General features: G+C 39.0%; 2 protein-coding genes across 4 annotated transcripts; one reads left to right on the top strand and one right to left on the bottom strand.

Moving 5' to 3' along the window:
• Window positions 1-1453: 1453 nt before the first annotated feature.
• u2af1 (U2 small nuclear RNA auxiliary factor 1) lies at window positions 1454-7410 on the bottom strand. The gene is made up of 8 exons (XM_023269572.3): window positions 7270-7410; window positions 5895-5982; window positions 4308-4374; window positions 3758-3807; window positions 3376-3474; window positions 3117-3250; window positions 1856-1948; window positions 1454-1769 (listed from the first exon to the last, which is right to left on the bottom strand). Exons 1-8 carry the CDS (start codon window positions 7311-7313, stop codon window positions 1646-1648), a joined length of 699 nt encoding a protein of 232 aa, XP_023125340.1. The 5' UTR covers window positions 7314-7410; the 3' UTR covers window positions 1454-1645.
• Window positions 7411-10486: 3076 nt separating this feature from the next.
• On the top strand, window positions 10487-17046 carry gabpa (GA binding protein transcription factor subunit alpha). 3 transcript variants are annotated; one of them, XM_023269584.3, is made up of 10 exons: window positions 10487-10636; window positions 12540-12638; window positions 12738-12882; window positions 13010-13094; window positions 13180-13404; window positions 13499-13693; window positions 13857-13913; window positions 14857-14979; window positions 15233-15425; window positions 16349-17046. In XM_023269584.3, the coding sequence occupies exons 2-10, from the start codon at window positions 12562-12564 to the stop codon at window positions 16569-16571; spliced, it is 1323 nt and encodes a 440-aa protein (XP_023125352.1). In that variant the 5' UTR covers window positions 10487-10636; window positions 12540-12561; the 3' UTR covers window positions 16572-17046. The 3 variants fall into 3 exon arrangements, with proteins under 3 accessions (XP_023125352.1, XP_023125353.1, XP_054871123.1); XM_023269585.3 differs by having other exon boundaries at window positions 10549-11026; XM_055015148.1 differs by lacking the exon at window positions 10487-10636 and adding an exon at window positions 11261-12054.
• Window position 17047: the final 1 nt, after the last annotated feature.

Raw genomic sequence — 17047 nt, 5'->3', positions numbered from 1 at the left:
TTTGGGTTTTTTTTAAAAAAAATAAAACTTTCAAGGGAAACTTTTAAGGAATTATTGCAATTTTCTCTCTGAAGGTTTTGCAAATTTTCAGAAATTTGTGAATTTTTTTGCTGAATTTTTTGATTTTTTTCAGACAAGGAAACAATATTTTTTGGTGCCCGTAAATGAGGACAACAGGAGGGTTAAACTTTAAAGGGAGCAAAATGTTCGGTGCAGAGAGGATTAGTTCACCACACAGCAAAACCTTAGCAGACTCAAAGGTGTAGCCTAAATATAAAAAATGGATGTAGCCATATGGATGCCCACTCACTGGTTTTGGGACTACTGTTTTGAAGCTGAAGCTTTGAAATAACCACTGCCAGTTTGCTCCTTTGAAACCAGATGTAGCAAGCGAGCCCTGGACCTGACTGACGGAGACTCTCATACAGTATAATCGTGTTGATCCAAAGGTAACCCCGTCCGAAAACACATCATGCCTCCATTTTTCTCTAAATTGGACCATGATTTACAAAATGAACACCATTCAGCATGTAGAAAGTCTTGAAATTAGCAATTGAGACCATAAACTCATTAGGAAAATGTTTACAAATGATCATGTTCTCATAGACGTCTATACAATCTGACCATTTTTATTACAAGCAGAGGTGTTCATAGATTGAAGTAAGAACACATTCATAAAATTCTAACCTTAAAATGGACAGAAATTGATAAGAGAACTGCGTCAAAAGTCCCTGTTAGATGTCATCATAGCAGTTTTGGCACAAACACTGATAATTACAGCATTATAAATCCAGAAGAGCTGCTTTATAAAGCTGCAAAACAAAGTCACTCCTGACTAACACAGTAACACAGTTTCCAAACACAACAAGAACAATCTGAAAGAAAAAAATATTTTATCAATATCACGTTTATCACATTTGAAGTGATTTTATTATGACTGAATCTGCTTCACGCCATCACACATGCTGTTAAGATGATCGATCCTTCATATTTTTCTGTAAGTTTACCATATTAGTTATTACAGGATAACGTAGCACATATTTGTTTATAATGATGCATATTTATCTGTTTTTCAGCTCTTATATTATTTATTATCTGTATTTAATCAGAGCAGAAATTCCTCATTTCAACGCTACGAGATGTAAAGTGTTGCATCACGATTTGATTTATTTAGACGCAAAAGTAACACAAGTTCTGTCCCTTCAGGGAATGTATTAAAGAAGGTAAAGGCTGGCTGCACACAATCCACGTTGTTTGATGTAGCTGAACAATTACAGTAGTTTTGTGTATGTTCTTTCTGAAAGTGTTGACAGAAATTACTCTGGATCTCATCTGTGCTCTGAAAAGAACTGAATAACTAAGTATGTGTTTGGTATAACAGGAATAACCAGTCAGTGTGTGTAGATTTTTTTAGATGAAAAGTAAAAAACAATAAAGATACACAAAATCAGTCTTGTTAAGTAAAAAGTTTAAATTTAATGAGGTGAAAGTCATTTCCACAAATCAAGAAAAAACAAGCTGTCACAGCGTCAGAACTGGGTACCTTTCAGTTAGTCCTAGAACAGATCTTGGATGGTACGAACTTAAAAAAAAAAAGATGGTCGTGGATACAGGGAGGAAGGGTAAAGTAGTCATGGCTTGTGGTTCAGAATCGTCCTGAACGCTCTCTGTCTCTGGAGCGACGTCTCTCGTGGTCGCGGCCGCCTCCTCGTCCTCTGTCCCTCGAGCGAGATCGCCTCTCTCTCGACCGAGACCGAGACCTGTGGCGGCTGTGGACGGGAGGAAGGAGTTATGAATTATTACAAAACAACTACACATTTAGGTGTATCCAAGTTCCTGAAGGCGTTGTTTGTACCTCTTCCTACGACGCCCGTAGAGCTCTCTCCTCAGCTCACGTGAAATGGGTTTCAGATGCATGAAGTTGCAGAAGCCACCACGAGTGCACTCCCTGTGGAGATAGCAGCTCAAATAAGTCACAAAAATAGGGCAGCATGGAAGAAAATTCACATCTGAAATGTAATACTGTCAGGAGCAAACTCTAGTTTCACTGAAGAGCTACAACAGTAAAGCTTAAGAAGAGGGAACTGCCAATGCCAGTGACATAGAATAAAAAGCTTTTGGGTAAACTCTGTAAATCACTAAAGAGATGATAAGGGTCAATATATAATTGAGGGACTTTTGAAGTCTATGGGATATATCTTGCAAACATTTTTATGTTCATTATGATCTTGCCTTTACAAATTTCATAATTATTTATCATGGAAACAATCACTTATTAATGAAAAATTACTGGATAACACTAAAATGTCAACTAAATAATCGTCCCAATTTAATAACAACCACCTTCTACTTAGCTAAACAATAATAACATGAGCTTATTCAAAAATTGTTTTGATTGTGTTCTTTTTATTAAGCTGAGATAATCATGACAGATATTTCTTTTTTGGCAATATATCAAATTTTGTATGAAAAATAACTAATTGTATCTGTGTTTGAGAAATCACTTTCCACTAAGTTCCCCATTACAAAAACACCTCTCCAGGAAGTGTGTTAATTCCAGATCACATGACCTGCTCCACATGATGTCATTTCCTCCTGAAGAAAAGACTGGCAAGACTCCAAGACTTTCTGACTTATTTCATATAACGTAGTGTGTGAGTCAAGTGTCAACAGGTTTACTACAATATCTTTGTAAATAACTTTACATTTCAATTTTACTCAACTGTATATATAATATTTAGAAGAATCTTTCTGTAAAAATGCCATGTGGTGTTTGGTTATAGGCGGCCATGTTGAATTTAGGCCTGAAAACAGCAAAAATGTCAACTATGATACAGAAAGTCCCGCAATTATATATTGACCCATAAAACTTATTTGAACCAGAGTTTAAACTGCTATTTTCTGGGATAGGTTCAATGGTCTTTTTGTGCTTTTCTATGAAGTACGTTCAAAGGGGATACAAAAAAAAATACTGTGCAAGTAATACAAAATAAGATTATATATCAGAAAAAAAAACTGTCTTCACTACCACCACAGAAATGTCATTTTTTAACGAAACATCAAATTGCATTACATGAAAGACAGGACGAACAGTTCTATTCTGTCACAGCACTCACCCCATCTCATACTGGCGACAGCAGGCTTCTCTAAAGTCTGTGACAGGAGAGAGCTCAGCATGGATGGGCTGTCCATTAAACCACCGGTTATTCAGGTCTATCACGGCCTTCTCAGCATCCTCTTCGTAACGGAACTACGAGAGACAGTCGAGACAGACGACGTTTAGTTGAACAGAAACATCTTGGCTCTGAATTCAAATCTAAAAACAATGGCATGACAATAAAAGTGACAAATGCTATTTTTAGACCGAACATTCACCTTCACATAGACATTTCCTACTAGGTGGTCCCCAAGGTTGTCACATACGTTCATTTCCTCCACTTCTCCATACTTTTCTTCCATCTCTGTGAAGACCTCCTGTGAAGATGGTGGAGAAAATAAAGCATTTTGTTGTGTGTTCATTACAACAGGTGCGACATAAAGACTGAATCATTAATACTTATCCTTATTGTAAGTGTATGTAAAACAATGTATTCATTTTTCCAACTATCATGTGCTGTTGTAACTGAATTTATCGCAGGAAGCCTAAGTTTGTTTTCTTAAAAATGTACCGGTGGAAAAGTGTTGTGGTCACGGTGTAAGTGTCGAGCTGTACTACATTAGACAATGTTCAGAAGGGCAGAAGAAGGACATAAGTTACCTCAAAGAACTCATCATAGTGCTCCTGCATCTCCATGTCACTGATGGCACCTAGTGGTTATGAGAGAGAATGATTAACAAAACGTGATATAACCGGTAATTTCTGGAAAAAAAAAACATCAGTGTCACACAAACAAACAAACTGGCAGTAATTTAATTGTCAACTCAAATGATATTTACTGGAGAGACTGAGTCAGATGTGGCTCCTTCTAAGTTACAGTTATTTTGGTTGGCAGCTCTTCGGTACCTGTAATCTAATCACATTCAGTTTGGCTGTACCATAATGCCTGTGTGATACCTACAATGTTTTCGATCCATAGATAGATAGACAGACAGACAGACAGATAGATAGATAGATAGCTCTAAATCACAAAATCTTCAAGCCAACATTACGAGACGCCTGAGCGGTTTCACACTGATGAGCAATCTTGATATTCAACTGCTGCCAATTTACAGCAGGGCTGATGTAGACAGAGAACAAACGGCAAAAGTGTGATCAGAGAAAATGACATTTCTCTATCACAGATCGCCATCATTGCTTTATCACTCACAGGTCAGACCGTCAGCAGACTGGGCATTGTTCTGCGGGTTCCGGTAAATGTTCAGGAGGGCAATAGTCTGAAACACAAAAATGTCATTTTTGATTAAGCAGTTCTGATTAGCAGCAACAAAACCAAAATACATCCATAGGAAAGTATGGTAAAATGCAGCTGACTTTGATTGTAGCAAACCATTTAACTACAAAACCAATCAGAGACACTGAAACCATTTGCTATTCCCTGCTGAAGGATCAAAAAACTATTGTAATAATTACTTAATTACTGACAATATAGTTTTGTCGAGGAGCAACCTTCTAATTTAATCACGACTGTGTTGTTACTGCCTTTGGGATTCAATTTTGTCAATTTGTCCCGTTTGAGAAACTCACCTACAGATATTACTTATTAATCTGCATGCTGTTTGTTCACAAGCCATTAATCAAAGGCATAAATTAATCACACCCCCACAACATTGTGTGCAGTTTATTAGCTCAGATTCATTCTGTCTGCATGCTGGTGCATCATTAAAACACAAATCAAGCAAAGGATTTTCAGTGATTTTTGTCAACACCAAAAGATGACTCTAAATGCTTGTGCAAACTTGCTCTCTTTCTCACTTATGATATAACAGTTCTACACTGAATGCTGACTGCTTCTGTTGAAGGAAGAAAGGATTTGAATAAAAACTGCAGGTACTGGAAATCAAACAGTACCTCAGTTTAATTAGCCTCACATATTAACTGAAGCAAGTGCAAAGACATGACGAAACATGGATTAAAAATAAATTTAACCCTTAGATGTACGAATGATTGGACCCTACACTTTTCTGTAAGTGGGTCAAAAATGATCTGTATAAGAATCAATGTGTTTTTATAACATTTTTATCATTTTGGTTAAGAATAACAATTCGTATTATTGTTTGTATTATATTTTTGTCCATGAAAGAATGATTTCATGCTTGAAATATGTTTACTTTTGACTTTACAACAGATTTTGAACATTTTGATAATTGAAAAAGAAGAATATTACACAAAACAGCAATAGAAGAATGTCAACATCCATTTTGTTGACATTTTTCCACTCTTTTCCTCCAACTGTTGCTGCTCTCCGTCCCTCCAAGTTTGTGCATCACCTCTTGTATGATATTTTCAGTGATAAAGAGCTCGGGGTAGTAATACAAATATTGCAGTTTATTTAAAAGTATAAAAGGCAACTTAAAAATTTTAATGGAATGATATCAAAAACATGTTTTTTGAGGAATAGCTGGAAAATGAAATGATAAAAACTAGTAAGAAAACAACTTCACCAGGTCATTTTTGACCCACTTATGCATCCAAGGGTTAAATAATGTTCATTTCACTGGTCTATAATACATAATATAGCAAGGACAGGTAAACAGTTCAAACTGGATGTATTGTCAGCATATTAGCAATTTCCAAGTCTTCATAAAGCCATGGGTCCAGAGATTAAAATCTATACTGAGGACATGTTTCGTCTATATACTTTACCAGAATGCTCAGTGATAACTTTGTAAAGCAGGTGTCAAATACAAAGTTATTAATGATATCTACAATTGCAATCATAGGACAGTGAGCTTACCTGGCTAAATGTTGGCTTATTGTGTAATCTGGAGCAGCGGTCGCCATGTCGGCAGGCACCGATTTTAAAATAAAAAGAGCAGTTGACCCTGAAAAAAAGAGACAACAATTAAGATGAGAGGAAACAAACGTAAAAATGCTCAGGACTTTGGAAAACACCAAGAGCCTTGATGCTTGGGGAATGTATGTGACTTGAAATCCCATATCTCATGCCAATTATTTGCCAGATAGACAAAATCTCTTTCAACAATAATTATAACAAACAGTGGGCTCCACTGTAATTGAATTGGAGTTTGGAGACTTGGTACTTCAGGGTGTCAACTTTGAAGGGTGAACAACATCCCTGCTTACATGGTTTCCTATTTTGATGTACACTTCTTGATAAATACGGAGCATTTTATTAAATATTAGAACTATTACTCAATCATAAAACCTCAATTTCCTGTACGTAGATCAATGGATAATCTTTCCAACAAGGTAAACTATTAATCCAAGGACATCAAGAAATGTGCAAATATTGTTTAAGCCAGTTACCTCTATGTACATCCATCATCTTATCAGATTACATATGGATCTGATTTAACTAAACTTGTCAACTGTAAATGTTATTTCACTTGGATGGGATAATGTAAACTTATACTTAGGGTAACATATCCGCAAATTTGTGATTGGGGTTACTTAAGCTTAGATTGTAATTTTCCTGATTTATATAAACCTTAAACCTCTTGGATTACACTTTATTTTAAGATTACATTAATCAAAAAAAGCATTTGTTTGGTGTCTGGGTTCTCTGGTCAAATGTCGCAGCTCCACAGTTAACCCAGTAAGACAGATTACGACAAACAGAGGAAGGAAAAAAATACTATTAAGCAAGAAAGTATGTGGAGCAGCTCTCAACACTGGGTTTAGTTTCCCAAATGATACGACTAAAGGCCAATCTACCTGCTTATTAAAGGAATGAAGCGGATGCCTGCTAGAGGTCTTTCCGTGTGTTTCCCATTGAAACAAAGACATGTGGGTTTCCGCAAGTAAAGCGTTTGCTACAGCTAGCTCAAAGGCAGGTGTTAGCGCTTATACGCAAGTTCAATTACTAAAGGCGTGATATTTTAATTCAGAAAACATAAATACAGGTGACTGTTTTCTTATATCCATCCCAGCTCAGTTGGGCGCCCCGGTGTTACAGGAGCTAACGTTGACTTAGCCGCCGCGGCGCGGTATTTTAGCTAGCATGCTAACGCTAGCGGCTAAAGCCCGTGCAATGCTACCAGCTAAATACTGTAAACACCGCGGTATATGGTGCTGCTAGTCAACGCTAGCTTTCAAAGAAACGTGCGAAAGCTGCTTAACTATGAACTAAGTTAACGAAAAGTACTTACTTATCTTTCTCTGTTCCAAAAATGGATGCCAGGTACTCTGCCATCTTAGCTCGACTGTTCGACCGACAGCAGCATCAACGACGGCACTCACCTCCTTCACAATAAAAGCTCCTCAAATATTTGCTGAAAATGTTTTTTTTTTTGCACAAAACCTGCCAAGGACACTTATACAGATTTTTCACAGAAGTGGAAAGATGGCTCCACTGAAAACGTTGAGCACACCAAAACCCAAAGCCATAACTGAAATTCAGGAATTCTATTATGCTTTGATACCAGAGATGCTGGTTGAAAACTATGTCAACATAAGAGATAAGAAATCACACACTGTAATACTTATCTTCCTTTTTTACAGTTAATATTGCTCATCACCTATGGTTTATTTACAAAAAAAAAGTGAAGATAAACAGCGTTATATCCTGATGCATCCTTTATCCATGTTGGAGATTAGTTATAATTACAAGTAATTAATGAAGTTACACGCGTGTTGTTTTGTTGTGTGCATAAATGCATGTGTCTCTGTGGCTTTAGAAAAACTCAAATGAATTTGGTATTTCATAAACTCAGAGGAAAGACTCCTGAAAACAACTGGAGCCAACAAACTGTGTCTATATCCTTCTGTGTGACATCATGTATGAACCGCACAGTCAACCGGCTACTACCAAACCCATAGCTAATGTATACGTGTTAAATTTCCCGTGTGCCATCAGTAAAGTTTATCTTATCTTATAGCCGTCGCAGTCATTAATACTGATTTTCACTTGCACTGTAGATGCATTTACTGAAAGGTGGACATCAAGCATTACCTGTTAGATCTGGGGTGGCCACAGGGGAGGCCAATGAAATTTCAGGAGTGCGCTATTCCTCCATTATGCCTCTGCTGTAGAAGAAAGGTAATAGAACATATTCCTTGTATGTGTACACAAAATTGGCCAAAAATGATTGTGAATTAATCGATTTAAAATCAAAAATAGCAAACTGCAAGATATAATTTGTATCTGCAAGATATAAATTATTCCATGTGTCACCCATGGTCATTCTATTTTTAAATCAATATTAATTTATTTAACTTGATTGCAGGACGTGCATTACTTTGAAGCCAGCCCTGATCCGAGACCCACCTATTTTAGTGTCAGAGATTATTTACAGAAGCTACTATTAGATCTATTTATTTTTTTAAAATCATTATTGCTTTATCTATCTCGGAAATAGGCCATTTAAAAATATGAGGAATACATGTCTGAAACTATTTATATAGAGCAATTCATATTATAATGGTGATTTGCGTGTCAATCCATCACGTTTTCTACACAATAAATATTAAACCGAACATTTAAAAAAAATTACAGTATCTGTTTTTAAAATGCACTTAGATATTTTACCCAAATCTTTCAGGCCCACTGTACAGGGCTATATTCATACACAAATGGCATATCAAATACAACTATTGGCATTTGGTGCCCTAATGTTATTTTAATAAGAATCATAAAATGTGCGCTAATGTATAATATTGACATTATCAAATTAAAATGTTCACTGTTCAGTTAATCTACACATTTTTCTTTCATGTCGACTAACTCAGTTTTCATTCACCTTTATTTTGAAGGCGAGGCGTTTAAACTGGAAATATTGGACAATATGGGTCATTTATGTTTCAAGCATGATATTCGAAACGAGCTGCTTTCATATTGCACATAGACTAGAAACAGTCTTCATTTGTTGCAGTAGTATATATGAGAAAAAAGGCCTTTTGCTTCACGTGAACAGACAACAATGCAACTATTTTAGGATCTAAAAATGTCTTCAAATAAACACCATCTCTCAAACAGTATTTATTCTCACTGGATGAAGGGTGTACTGTCCAAGCAAGTATGCATTATTATTTTCTTTTTAAAACTCTGAACATGTGGTTTTAGAAACTATTTTACCAAACATTTGAGAAATTCTACTGATTCCCAGGGAACAACATTTTGGGAGACATGAAAACCAGACAAACCAAAGTCATGTCCTTTGTCAAATTAGCCCACTTTGGGTTTTATCAATATGAATTTATTTATCAGACGTGATGAGCAAATTCATACAAGAGTTATAAACATGATTGCAAATGATAACAAAACATACAGTTATTTGTCCATCAGATGTTTATTTGCACATCAAAAAGAAATGTAACAGAACAAATCTGCATATGATTCACTAAGGTGAGACATCAGAAAAGCTGTATATTAAGAGAAATTTGGAACTTTGAGGTTAACATAAAATGTCTTATCTTTGTGAAGAATGTGTCACTGAACAGATATTCTGTGCAGGTATCTCTGGCTGTGAAGCTGCACATTTCTGATCAGTGGTCACTGACCTCCCAAGTGTTCGCCTGTTTTCTTTTACCCTCAGCCCAACTGGGCAAAGCCTGTTCTGCCAGAGGTTTCTTGCCAATAAAGGTGAGTTTTTTTCCATTCCATCATTGCCAACTGTCTTACTTACTTACTGGTAAGTAAAGAAAATGAATCCCTTACTATATGAAGTTCCTTCAGATGTCATGTTATGAATTGGAACTATACAAAGAAAACTGAATCAAATATCACTTCAAACGGTTGCCTTGTTTCTTCATTGCAAGTCTACAAGAACAAAGTGACCAATAATAGTAATAATAATAATGTTGTGCATTAATAAAGTCAACCACACAGATGTTACCCGACATATTCAGACACAAAACACAAGACCCCACTGATTCCCTTTCGAGGCCTAAAGGGACTCTGTAACATATTATAAGAGTTAAAACTGACTTTTGATGCTGTCCCTGCTTCAAACCCCTATGTAAAATAGAGATACATGAGGCAGATTGCTAAAAGGAAAAACTAACTGAGGCTTAAAATGAGCACACAGCTCATTCTTGCCCCTGGGACTCTGATTAAATATGCAAAACATCCAAACAGTGACAAATATCTGAACTGGGTCACTTCAAACTGTTGACCCAGTTATACAGATCGTCCTCATATTCACTCATTCACGAGACTTTTAAGCAAACATGAGCAATTTCAAAATAAGCACAACCTAAAAGAGTGCAAGATGACACAAAGCATGTTAATGAATTGGTGGAACATGTGGGGATATGTTGCTGAAATTTAAACAGATGGCCACCGTGACATTTCAGGATGATGGGTAAACGTGTGGGGCAACTTTATCGATCTGGTGAATGAACATTTGCGCACATTTTAAGGTAACTTCAGTTTTGCCAGTTAGTCTCCGCCCCTCCTCACTGAGAGTGTAGTTGGCCAAAAAACTTGCATGATACGATTCGACTGTGTGAATTTTGGCTGCTGATCTACAGCAGTTTGACATACTTCAACATCTCCCAAGGCCTGAGTTTTAAAAGGTACGGATATTTCGGAGATAAATATGTAAACTAAAGGAAAGCGTGCTACATTTGTGGTCCTGTAAAAGCAGCCCGTCCGTCGTGCTCGGACTCTTCCCGCTATTTTGTAGCTCTGCTAGCACAGCTAACCTAGCTAGCTAGCTGTTGTTTACTCCTAGTCAGCTTGCTGGGAAAAGGCCGCCCACCTCCGAGCCACACTGACGGCATTAGCCAGCTTCCACAAACACTAGGCTGCCACGGAAAGCTGTTTCTGGTGTTTTCTTGTTAGCTGGAAAACAGAAATATCGTTACTTGTTGTACCGCTGGAGTGTTAGCCGAGTTGCTAACAGTAAAGCTGTTGAGCAGAGAGGCTGCCGCGTCGCCCACCGCCGTCCAAGCCACAAACACACGGTGGGTATCCATTCCGAGGCGATAAAACTGTATTTTGTCAGTCCGTACTTCTCCGTATAGGTGTAGATTGCATTTAGACGAGTGTTATTTGGGTTTTTTGGCCACATTGCTGCCGCTTTGCCCTGCTAGTTTTGCACTAAAAGTCGTCGTATTGATCAGGGCTGCTCTCGGAAGTCTTGCATCGCTGTAAACCTTAGCCAGGATTTCCGGCTCCTTTCCATTTGCCCTATGCTGTTTTGTTTCCGTTTATTCTATTTCCGTTTTAAAAGTTTTCTACACGCTCGGTTAAAGTGTGATTTGGCGGAGATTTGTTAAAGTTACGAAGCGGAAGGCGTTTTTAGGATATTTTCAGCGTTGTTTAGCAGGCGGGGATCGATGGTTGTGTAATGGGCTGCCTCGCCCCGCGCTGCTATATTCTAGCTAACTTGGTCCACTGTAGGCCCGCTTCACTGCAGCCACACGTGTAGCCTGCTGCGTAAATAATAGTTTTGTGTGCTTGTACAGCATGCTTTTCAGACGTTTAGCCATGTTTAGTCACCGTTTTCTGTCACTAATGGCCTACCAGTTGGCCTTTAGACGCCACAGCCTCGCCCTCGAGTTGGCTAACGTTAGCAGTCAGTGAACTGTCCCAGACGGCCAATGAGGAGTCGAGGCTCAGAGGCCTTTATAGTAGAAAACCCCTCACTGCTCTGTCTGTTTACATCATGGATACTTGGGACAGTTTGAAATCTGTTTAAATATATTCTTCTTATTGCAGTTTGTTGGTGACAGCAATTTTTATGTAAAGTTTTCAATGTTTTTGTGCCACTGACCATTCTGTTTGTAGAATAATAAATCAAAAAGTCAATGTTGTGAAATTATGCTTTTGAGCTCTATTTTTTTCTTAACTTTATTTAATTTTTATGGCCACATTAAAAAGAATAGCGTTCCCGCTGTCTCTTTTACTTAATTACATGTTTAACCGAAAAATTTAAAAATATTTTTCCAAGCAAAAATGTCATGTTTCTAGGGTCTTGTGACAGTTTTCTGTAAGTTCTTGTCTTACCTTGAATATATTCAGTCTGTTATTAACATACTTTTGCCTATATAAATAGACCCTATTTCTGTCTCACTCTGATGTTTTGTCGTCAAATATAAGTATTAATATCATTTTCTGTCTCCTTTAACCATATCTTTGGAGGACCCTGCAGCTCTGCAGTTTAGGGTCACAACTAACAGTTTCAGTTGAAATAATTATCAGATTATCTGTTTTATTATTGGGTATTCTTTCTAAATGTTTGGGTCTGAAATGTCAGAAAATAATACAAACAACATTTCAATCACCACCATTGCACTTAATTCTGCCTTTGGGAATATATTGTACAAATTATTTTTTTGTGTGTATTATGGTTTAGGGTGCTAACAAAGATATTACCCGTAACATTTAAGTTGTTATTTTCTTCTGTGCTGTTGATCCTGACATTTTTTGTCTAATATGTCACATTAAAACATCTCTTTCACTACTTTCCTAAAGCTTGGCTGTCAGAACACACAGAATGGCTAAAAGTGAGCCAGAAGACATGATTGAGATTGAGATTGATGAACGGGAGAAACAGGCATGCCTGGAGGAAGGGTGAGTACGATGATCACATGAATAAATCCTTCATTTAAACTGCAGACCCGTGCATAAGCAACAACTGCAATTCTGTCTTGCATCTTTTTCAACATGCAGTGTGGAGGAGCAGACCATCACTGCATCAGATTTGATCCAACAAGACATCGACATCAATGAACCAATTGGCAATCTGAAGAAGCTTTTGGAGCCTCGCATTCAAATCCCTTTAGATGCATATGAGATCTGCTTGCAGGACATTCAGGTAACAGTTTAGAAGAAAATCCTGTCAAGATCTTTGTATGAGTAGATAAATGTGGGTTTCATAGTAATTGCTTAAACTGCAAAGTACCATCACTTCTAATTCATCTCACCTGTTGTGTTCTTTTTAGCTCCATCCTGATCACAGCCTTTTCGATCAGGGAGTGAAGACAGATGGAACGGTGCAGCTCAGCCTGCAGATCATAGCCAAACCAGGTATTAAAAAGGAAAGGTGCGAGATAAATACATTCTACTTACTACTTACTTACTAATCATGTGGTTTTTTTCTCTTTCTGTCCAGGAGAGGAGAAGCTGAACATTTTGGAAATTGTGAAGCCAGTAGAAACGGTAGAAGTGGTGATTGATCCAGATGCAGCAGGGGAGGAGGGAGCTCTGATAGACGAGGGACAGCTCATTGCTGTAGAACGATCTGCTCTGTCTGATGAAACCTCAGAGCAGGTCACACGATGGGCTGCAGCACTGGAAGGCTACCGCAAAGAGCAGGTCCGCCTGGGAATACCTTACGGTGAGGAGTATTTTCATTAAATACTGACAGTTAAAATGGTGAAAAATAAATGTGCTTGTCAGTAAGTGAGGCTGCTCTCCCTCTCTTTCTCCAGACCCTATGCTGTGGTCAGCTGATCAGGTGATCCACTGGGCTGTGTGGGTCATGAAGGAGTTTAGCATTGATGAAATGGAAATAGGCAGCATTCACATCCCAGGTCAAGAGCTCTGCGCTTTCAACCAAGAGGAGTTCCTTCAGAAAGTGCACAATGGAGAGATTCTCTGGAGTCACTTGGAACTGCTGCGCAAATGTAAATCACATGGAGGGGTTGTGGGTTTCAGTATGAGCACACTGCTGATGAATCACTGCACTTTTAGAAGTCAACAGAAGGAAAAATTATCCCCCAGGTTGCTTCCTGTTTGTCAAACATGACCTTTATACAGAATGTAACTTATTCTTTGTGTTTATTTCAGATGTGTTGGCCAGCCAAGACCAGTCTGGAGGGGATGCTACTGTCACTATTGATCAACGTAAGTGTTTTTGTGAAAACGGCAGTCAGAGCTATAAACCGGATTTGGCCAGTCATGAGTTGCTGAGGTTCTCTTGTCTGCTGAGACACAACATGCTAAACTCACCCACATGGAAGTCAAGAGCTACAAATAGCTATGGCATTGTCCTTTTCTAGCACATGAAATATTTCTACTTGCAAAACAGTGGACAATCTCCATGTATTTTACAGAAAATGATTGATTCTAAAATTAAGCAACTAACACCAATGAGCTTGTGAAAAAGGCACAGCAGTGTCTGTACTTTTTAAGATCTTTGAGGAAGGTCACCTATCCCAGGAACTGCTGTTGTCCTCCTACAGATGTTCTGTAGAAAGCATCCTCACCAGCAACATCTTAGTGTGGTACAGGAGCAGCTCTCAGGCTGACAAAAAGGCTCTGGAAAGAGTCAGGAAGTTGATACAGAGCATCATAGGAGCACAGCTGTCCTCTCTGTCAGACATCTAGAACACCAGATGTCTGCACAGGGCCAGAGGCATCATATATGACAGTTCACACCCAGGACATGGCCTGTTCTCACTGTTGCCCTCAGGAAAGAGATATAGATCCATGCAGGCCCACACCTCCAGGTTCACCACCATGTTTTAGCCAAGTGCAATATGGGAAATGAACACATTATAGCTGTTACACATCACAAGAGTTGTCAACAATTTCATTATACATTGTGTGTGTATAATGACAAAGCATTCTATTCTATTCTGGGCTGCACAGTGGCGTGGTGGTTAGCACCTTCGCCTTGCAGCTAGAAGATCCCTGGTTTGTGTCCTGGCCTTCCTGGGATCTTTCTGCATGGAGTTTGCATGTTCTCCCTGTGCATGCGTGGGTTTTCTCTGGTTTTCTCCAGCTTCCTCCCATAGTCCAAAAATATGCTCTGTTTGATTTCTAACTTTTGCTTCTGTCTCTTCAGCCGTGCAGATAATCCCGGCTCAAGTGAGCTCATCCACAGCTATAAAGGTGTTGAAGCAGAGCCGTGGCCCCAGAATGCCTCGTATTTCAGGAGAAGAACGCAGCTCACCTGGCAACCGCACAGGTAGTACACAGAACACACAAAGACTCTCAGCCGCTCACGTGTTCAGATGTATTATTCAGAAAACCTCGAAAACATCAAGGAAGGGGATTTGTGCACTGGATTTTTAAATTTACAATTTCACTGTAATGTTGATTTGCACACCAATTAGGTGTGGAAATAGACAGCCCTTCAAGCTGCTCGGACAGCAGATTAGTGGTGCAGTGTTTATTACAACAGTTTAGGATTTGTCACTGCTCTATTTCCTTGGTGCCAGGTAACAACGGTCAGATCCAGTTGTGGCAGTTCCTGCTAGAGCTGCTGACAGACAAGGATGCAAGAGACTGTATATCCTGGGTGGGTGAAGAGGGAGAGTTCAAACTCAACCAGCCTGAGCTCGTGGCACAAAAGTGGGGCCTGCGCAAGAACAAACCGACTATGAACTACGAGAAGCTCAGTCGAGCCCTCAGGTTGGTTTCTTCTCTTAGTGTTTTTCAAATAGGTACTTTAAAACTGGCTTCTTATTGCACTCCCAAAGTGTCCCAAAGAGATTGTCAGTGTCACAAAGACTATTTCCATGTGTCCTTCATATAGTGTCAGATCAAAATGCTTTCTGAAGTGTCATGTTTCCATACGTGATGTTTAAAGTCAAAGAGCTCTCACATGCAGATGTCTTGTTAGAAATAAACTGCCAGCATTGAGCAGGAAAATATATATCTTAACGTACTCAATTAACTTTTTTTTTAACCAGTGTTCATCTCTTGTATCATTTGCAGTAACAGGGCCAGGCAACTTGCTTTGTAGTACACCGCTGAGTTTACAACAGATTTTTTGTCTGATAAAAAGTCTAAAGCCCAGTCCAAAATGGTGATGATAATGACGGAGATTGTTTCAGCAGTTTTCATGAAAACATGTATTAAATATGTGATTTTGGAAAGGGGCTGCAAGATGGAGAGGTGGTTAGCACCGTTGCCTCGCAGCCAGCAGATCTCCAGTTTGTGTCCTGTTTAGGGCTCCTGGGGTCTTTCTGCATGGAGTTTGCATGTTCTCCCTGTGCATCATGGGTTTTCTACGGGTTCTCCGTCTTCCTCCCACAGTCCAAAGACATGCTGAGGTTAACTGGTGATTCTAAATTGTCCGTAGGTGTGACTGTGAGCGTGCTTGGTTGTTTGTCTCTAAGTGTAGCCCTGCGACAGACTGGTGACCTGTCCAAGGTGTCGCCTAACTTCACCTCAAGTCAGCTGGGATAGACTCCAGCCCTCCACGACCCTAATGAGGATTAAGCGGTGTATAGATAATGAATGGATGGATTTTGGAAACATTACCATTGACTCCACAATACTCTGTGGTATTTTTATTTTGGCATGATTCTGAGTTTCATTTTCTCCTTCAGGTATTACTACGACGGGGACATGATAAGCAAGGTGCAGGGCAAGCGCTTCGTCTACAAGTTTGTGTGCGACCTGAGGACTCTGATCGGCTACAGTGCTGCCGAGCTCAACAGCCTGGTGACCGAGTGCGAGCAGAAGAAACTGGCTCGCATGCAGATGCACGGCATCGGGCAGCCCATCACTACAGTGACCCTGGCCACCACAACACTAGACAAGGACAGCTGAAGGAGGCCGCTTTGCAGAGCCCTCCACCGCTGACTGGAAACCATGTGTCCATCAGACACAGAAATGCAAGCCTGATCCCTGATCAGTGTGGATTAACAACTTTGTTATTGTCTTTACAGTTCGATTCAAGTTAGACTGAAGCAGGTAAAGTTTTTTAGCTTTTCTTTAATGCTAACCAAGAGAAGCGTGTTCAGGATGAGGGAGAATGTGTGATTGTTGTGTGCATGTGATGGAGTGAATGAGTGCGACTGACAACCCAATTCAGAGCTTTGTGTTGTGTGTTCCTCGTCTGTAGTTTTGGATCATTTCCACTGTATATACTGGTACTTCATGTTTTTGATAGCCACAAGGGCAAGCGTATTTTCATATTTTCCATTTATAGAACCTGTTTTGTATTTTATTTAGTGTTTGCTCCCTAAACTGTTGGACCTTTTTTGTCCACTAGGGGGAATAAAGTTGCAAGCATATTTCTTAAC

The sequence above is a fragment of the Amphiprion ocellaris genome, chromosome 11, assembly GCF_022539595.1.
Source record: "Amphiprion ocellaris isolate individual 3 ecotype Okinawa chromosome 11, ASM2253959v1, whole genome shotgun sequence".
In the NCBI taxonomy this organism is placed as follows: domain Eukaryota; kingdom Metazoa; phylum Chordata; class Actinopteri; family Pomacentridae; genus Amphiprion; species Amphiprion ocellaris.
The sequence above is the reverse complement of the archived record's forward strand: the minus strand, read 5'-3'. Positions and strand labels throughout refer to the sequence as shown.

Coding starts and splice junctions, on each gene's coding strand:
- gabpa (XM_055015148.1), top strand. CDS start 12,026: ATGTTTCTAGGGTCTTGTGACAGTTTTCT. Junction 13,914..14,856: donor TACTGTCACTATTGATCAAC/GTAAGTGTTTTT, acceptor CTGTCTCTTCAG/CCGTGCAGATAATCCCGGCT. Junction 14,980..15,232: donor CTCACCTGGCAACCGCACAG/GTAGTACACAGA, acceptor CCTTGGTGCCAG/GTAACAACGGTCAGATCCAG.
- u2af1 (XM_023269572.3), bottom strand. CDS start 7,313: ATGGCAGAGTACCTGGCATCCATTTTTGGAACAGAGAAAGATAA. Junction 3,251..3,375: donor TAGGAAATGTCTATGTGAAG/GTGAATGTTCGG, acceptor TGTCTCTCGTAG/TTCCGTTACGAAGAGGATGC. Junction 1,770..1,855: donor TACGGGCGTCGTAGGAAGAG/GTACAAACAACG, acceptor TCCCGTCCACAG/CCGCCACAGGTCTCGGTCTC.